The 6,000-nt window shown below is 59.3% G+C and overlaps 1 protein-coding gene across 2 annotated transcripts in view; it reads right to left on the bottom strand.

Moving 5' to 3' along the window:
- Window positions 1-1,012: 1,012 nt before the first annotated feature.
- Window positions 1,013-6,000, bottom strand: part of ZFPM1 (zinc finger protein, FOG family member 1) — a 201,631-nt gene continuing 196,643 nt past the window's right edge. Inside the window, exons 7-10 of one of the 2 annotated variants that reach the window (XM_036752953.1) lie at window positions 4,968-5,192; window positions 4,729-4,824; window positions 4,321-4,509; window positions 1,013-4,010 (exon numbers count right to left, since the gene is read on the bottom strand). In XM_036752953.1, coding sequence (XP_036608848.1) covers window positions 1,483-4,010; window positions 4,321-4,509; window positions 4,729-4,824; window positions 4,968-5,192 — 3,038 coding nt within the window. In that variant the 3' untranslated portion in view covers window positions 1,013-1,482. The remainder of the gene's footprint in view (window positions 4,011-4,320; window positions 4,510-4,728; window positions 4,825-4,967; window positions 5,193-6,000) is intronic. The other variant, XM_036752954.1, reaches the window with a different exon arrangement.

The raw sequence follows: 6,000 nt of genomic DNA, 5'->3' as shown, positions 1-6,000 counted from the left end.
GCACCTACTATGTGCCAGGCACTGTGCTAAACATCGCCAGTGATGCTACAATGTCTCCAGGGACATCATATAAATGACCTGAAGGTGCTGGGCCAGGACCTGGCCTAGACTGTGGCCCTATATAATGCTTTCCCCCTACCAGATGGACAACTAGCTCCTGCTCTCTGGATGGCAGGACACAGGGAGGACCAGAAGCTCTCTACACTTGGGCCTCTCTTGGAACATCGAAGTCCGACCAGAGCTTTGGAGCCCCCATCCTACCCTAAGTACAGAGGAAGGCAGGGAGCCATTTCAAGGGATAGAGAGAGTGATGGAAGGGGCTGGCATTCAGCTCTGAGGGGGAGAGAGAGGCCTTGGGTGAGAGATGGGCAAACATTTCCCATGCAGGGTCTAGAGTGTTAGAAACCTTTCCCTCAGACCTCACATCCATCTGGTTAGAATGACAGCTGATCCATTTAAGCTCAATGGGCCTCCATCTGCTCACCTGTAAAATGAGAGGTTGGCCAAGACAACCCCTAGCCTGCTTTAGGCGAGCTAGAACTTCTTTATCTGTAAGACAAAGGGGTAGACGAGGCGACTGCCAGGATAGTTCTTAACTTGGGGTCTGCGAATTTGCTTTTTAAATATTCAGATAATTGTATTTCAATCTGATCAACTTCCTTGGTAGCTCATCTTATGCATTTAAAAACCTGATTCTGAGAAGTGGCCTGATGGGCTTCACCAGTCTGCCCAAGGGGTCCTGGACACCAAAAATGTTGAGAATCTCTGTTCTTGGTTCTCTTTCTGTCTTATGATGTTAGGAACCAGGTATAGTTCAGGGCCTTGGGATGGGGTGGTGCACTTTCTTCTTAGAGGCCAAACTAGCAAAAGGGGGTATTCTTTACCATCTGACCCTACCCTGGAGGGCCTGCAGGGGCTGGAAGTGAGTGGGGCCACCCACTGCTAAGCCCCAGCCGGCCACCTTTCCATCACCCTGCCCCCATCTCCAAGACAACTAGGCTCTTAACCAACGTTCATCATCAAACTGTAATTCTTTATTAAGTGCCGAGGGTTTGGGGTCCCATTCTGCCCCCGCCCAACCCTGCCTTTCTTTGTAGCTAGCCACTTCCCTGGCCATCCCACCCCACCTCCTCGGTCACTGGGCCCTCAGGCTCAGGGGCCAAGGGAGTCCATCCAGGCGGCTCTGAGCTCCGGGAGGTGCCCGAATGACTGATCAGTGCCTTGTGCTTTGTTGGAAAGATTTCTGGGGCAGAAGGGGATCTCTCGCCCTGCCGTAGTGCTCTGGGGGCCACGCCCCCACTGCCGCCATGGCTGCCATCCTCTCCCCGCTGGCCACGTGCTGAGATGTCCTGGGCAGTCGGCCGTGGCCAGGGCTGAGGGTGTGTCAATTGGTCAAAGTCTGTAGTGTGGTGGGACAGGCATGGAGGAGAGGGGGAAAGGGGAGGAAGGGGAGGAAGGGGAGAGAGGGGAGGGAGCTCAGGATTATTTTACATGCTCTGCGGCGTGGGAAGAACAATAATACTTCTTGTGTGCTATAAAGGTGGACAGACTGCTGAATTTGATGTTGCACAGACGACAATATCTGTGGTTGCCGTTGGGGACGGTGGCGGGGCTGACTTTGCTGGGGGTCTGGACCCCCTTGTCTGTGTATGTGGGTGGGGTGGGAGGCTGGAGCAGAGCTTCAGGCACTGGCGAGAGGGTAAGGGCCGGGGCGGTGGCTGGAGACAGGGGCAGGCCGGGCAGGGGAGAGCCGGTGGGCAGGGGACTGCCGTTGGCTGGGGCTGGGGACTCCTTGAGCTCATGGCCATTGAGGCTGTCCCGAGGGAGCCTGGGGCCTGGCTGTGGGGAAGAAGATGAAGAGGAAGCTGAGGAAGAAGAGGAAGAGGAGGAGGAGGAAGAGGAGGATGTCGCAGGGGGCAGTGAGAGGCTGTTCTCGGCCCCGCGGCTGGCCACTGCCGGCGTCCGGGTGTGGGGCGCCGTGGCCTCAGCCAGCATGTGTCCTGCCACCGGCTTGGCCACCAGGAGGCCATGGGCATGGCGGAAGTGCTCAATCAGGTCGCCTTTGATGGCCCCATTGAGAGGGCAGTAGGGACACACCACTGGGGGTGGAGGCTTCCCACCGGGAAGGTGAAGGGGTTTGGGGCCTGGGTAGCGGTGCAGAGGGTCCCCGCCAGCATAGGCAACTGGCAGGCCTGAGGTTTTGCCCGGTCCTGGGCTGGCCGATGCCACCCCCTTCTCCACCTTCACCCGTATGCCCCCCTCCGGCTCCTCCCCGGGCACTCCCCGGGGTCCTTCTCCGGCCAGGCGGGGCTTGGCCAGGCCCTGGATCTTCTGCAGCTGCTCCAAGGCACTCTGCTGCAGGGGAGCGGCTGGGCAGTAGTATTTCTTGTGGGCCAGGTAGGCCTCCAGGCTGTGGAAGCTGACACAACAGGCTGTGCACTCATGGTAGTCAGTGAGGGGGAGTAGAGGTGGAGGCGGTGGCGGAGGGGGAGCTGTGGGCCCCCCCTCAGTTCTCTGCAGCCTTGGCTTCTTGCTTAGGTCAATGGGGCCATCGGTGTCCGGGCTGGAGCTGGGGGAGGGGGCCGAGCCTGGACCCTTGCCCACGGGCAGCAGGAGGGCAGGAGGCACGTCAGGCCGGGTAGCCAGCCCCAGTGCATCGGCCGGGCTAATGCCCAGCTGTGGGGAGGTGGGCAGCTCCGTCAAGGTGGGCGGCGGCAGTGGTGGTGGCGGTGGCGGGTGAGTGGCCGGCAATAGGCCGGCGTTGCTAGTGGCGGCGTGGATCTCATAGAGTTTGCGCCGTTTCCGGGTGCGCACTGGCTGGGGCAGGAAGGCCACCTTGGGGCCCCCAGGCCGCCGCAGAGGGGGGTCGTGGCGAGAGGCGCAGTAGTAGCGTTTGTGTACCGTGTAGGTCTCGTGGCGGCTGAAGCGGATGTTGCAGGCCTCGCACACGGTCTTCATGGGGTCCTCGTCGGCATCGTCCACAGAGCTCCGTGGGCTCTGGCTGTCCTCACTGCCCCGTCCTGCCCCGTCTGCTTCCGGGGAGGCTTCCTTTCCCCCTGCCGCCTCCTCAGCCTTGGCCTCCGCTGCTGGGGATGGGTGCTCCCCCTCTGCTTCGCCTTCAGCAGGGGCGGGTGGGCCCTGGCTCTCAGGGGGCTGTGGGGAGAGGATGGCTCTGGCGGGGGCCACCACAGTGCCCGGGGTGCCCTTGGGGGGGCCGGCCACTTTTGGCTTGCGGGCCCCGGGGGGGCTGTCCTCTGCCATGTGGCGGCTAGAACAGTAGAGACGCTTGTGTACATAGTAGTTATTTATGTTATTGAAGGTGATTTCGCACTCGAAACAGGTCGCTCCCTTGGGTGCGGGGGTCCCTGGGTACAGGGCCGGCGCTACCCCTCCATGGCCTTGCTTGAGCCGGCTGTGAACCAGCTCGGACATCTTGGCCAGGATTTCAGAGGCCTGAGGGACGACGGAGGTTTCAGGGCTGAACATGTACTGGGGCAGGAAGATAGTGCCTCCGGAGGGGCCCACGCCCGCCTCGCTGGGCACGGGGCTGGAGCCCGGTGTGGGGCTGGCCAGCTCCGATTTAACCTTTACAGAGGCCAGGCTCTGGGGGGAGGACGTTCTCGAGGACGACTCGGGCTCTGACCTGGGGCTGGCGCCCTGCTCGGCCTGGCTGTGGCTCTTGGCCGCCTCGGGCTCCATCCCCTGGCCCTCCCCGGCCTCCTCCTTGATCCTCAAGAGCGGCGCTGTCCCCTCGCCAGAGGACGAGGAAGAGGAGGAGCAGCTTTCTTGGGGGGCAGCCTGGGCTTCCCCATTTTCTGCCTCAGCTGGGGCCTTCTTGGTCAAAGTGTCTGGAGGTGGGGGTGACTCGGGGCCGGGGGGCGCCTGGCCAGAATCTGGAGTGGGCAGAGGACCATGCAGGGCCATGTGCTGCTGGAGGCTGGCGAGGCTGTCGGCAAGGAGACCGCAGAGGCTGCACTTGAGGCCGGGGGTGGAGCCTGCCTGAGCTAGACCTGAGGGAAGCAGAGAAAAGGGACCATGGGATCAGGTGTGTGCTTCCCGTAATAGACAACATGGCCCCTCCCCATCTCTCCAGTCTTCTTGGAATTTACTCAATATACTCTATGGAATATACTCATGTGTCCTTCCTCCCTCCCTCCCTTTCTCTTTTATCTCCTTCCTGCCTTCCTCTTTCCCTCTTTCTTCCTTCCCTTCCTCTTCCTTCCTTCCTTCTTTCCTCCCTCCCTTCTTTCCTTCATTCCTCCCTCCCTTCCTTCGTTCCTTCCTTCCTTCCTGAGTGCTCTCCATTATCCCCTTTCCCACCTAAGGCCAGAGGCTGCCGCTGGGTCTCGGCTGACACACCTGCGGGGCCTGGCTTGGTGGCCAGGTGTGCTGCACTCGGGGAATAGATTTCACCTTTGGAGCCCGGCTGGCAGATCATGTGGTTGGTCACCAGATGGCTGTAGAGGATGTCCCTTGTAGTGGAGACGAAGCCACAACTGTGGCAGATCCCTGCAAACCACAGTGTTAAGCATGTCAGGGAGCTCAAGGGACTGGCTTCTGCCAGTGAGACCCCATCGGCCTTCCCGTTGCCCCGCCACCCTGGCTCACCCATCTGCCTTCCCTCTTCCAGTGCTCCCAGCCCACATCTCGGCTGCCTTTCCTCTCCCAATTCCCCTTCACTGGCATCGCTGGTCCCCTTGTCCCCAGCCGCCCCCTTCCTCCACGCACCGCTCAGGGTGTCTGTGTGAACCTTCAGGTGCCGCTCACAGTTGGCTTTGGTGGTGAAGGCCGATAGGCAGATCAGGCAGACAAAGGGTCTTTCTCCTAGAGGACAGAGCAGGGCAGCATGAGGTGGAGGCTGGTGCTCAGGCCTCAGTGCACATGGCAGGCCGATCCTCCCCCCAGCCCCCCAGCCCAAGTCAGAGCCACCCCTGATGTCTGTGTCCCGGGGGTGGGGGGCCCCTTACCGCTGTGGCTTCGCATGTGGATCTCCAGGGAGCTGGCGCTGGGGCAGCTCTTCTTACACTGGGGGAAGGGGCAGACTCGCTCGTTGGGGTATGTCTCCTTGGGCTTCTCCTCCACCAGCGGGGAGCCCGAACTCTGGCGGCTGGCGCAGTAGTACATGAGGTGAGCCTGCAGGTTCCGTTCACTCCGATACCAGATGCCGCAGTCTTTACAGGGAAAGATGTCCTCTGAGGGAGGAAGGAAGGCACAAACAGGAATGAGGTCCTCTCTGGGCCATGTCCTTCCCTCCACCCCACCTCCCTCACCCTGGCGCTGGCAATGAAGGATGGGCACCTGGCACAGATTACTTCTTCTCTGGGCCTCAGTTTCCACCTGAGGCGGGCTGGTGGCAAAGTAGAAAGAGCATCAGGAGGAACTCCTTCATCGACACTGACTTACCTGCGACCCTGGGCAAGTCAGTTAACCTCTGCCTACCTCAGTTTCTCATTTGGAAAATGGAGGTAAAAACAGCGCCTACCCCTTAGGGTTGTAGTGAGGCTCCAATGAGACGATAATTGTAAAGGGCTTTGGAGAAGTCAGAAGAACCAAGAAAACAACATAAACGGTAACTAGGAGAACAAAAAGACAAGGAAGAGTCCCAAAGTCCCAAAGAATCAAAAGTAAACGTAAGAAAACTCTAAAGACCGAGCGGGACTCAGATGAAGAGGCATGGGGGACACCCTGGGTGGGGCGGGGAGGCCCACGCAGCTCACGGATTTCAAACATTTTCAGACTTTTTTTCCCAATGTATACATCAGTTGTGCTAAATTTAAAAAAAATCTTCCCTAAAATTACTCTGTCTTATGGGATGCCTCTGGGGGAGGGGCACCGGGAGGGATGCATGGGAGACTGTGGCGATGTTAGAAAGAGAAGACACCAATAAAAGTTTATTTAAATAAAAAAAAGCCAGTGAATTCCTCATCCCTCCCTGCTGAAATGACCACATTCTCCCCCCTTGTGTTGATCACAGTCTAACTTGGGGCTGCTTAACCTGTG

The sequence above is a fragment of the Trichosurus vulpecula genome, chromosome 3, assembly GCF_011100635.1.
Source record: "Trichosurus vulpecula isolate mTriVul1 chromosome 3, mTriVul1.pri, whole genome shotgun sequence".
Lineage (NCBI taxonomy): Eukaryota > Metazoa > Chordata > Mammalia > Diprotodontia > Phalangeridae > Trichosurus > Trichosurus vulpecula.
The sequence above is the reverse complement of the archived record's forward strand: the minus strand, read 5'-3'. Positions and strand labels throughout refer to the sequence as shown.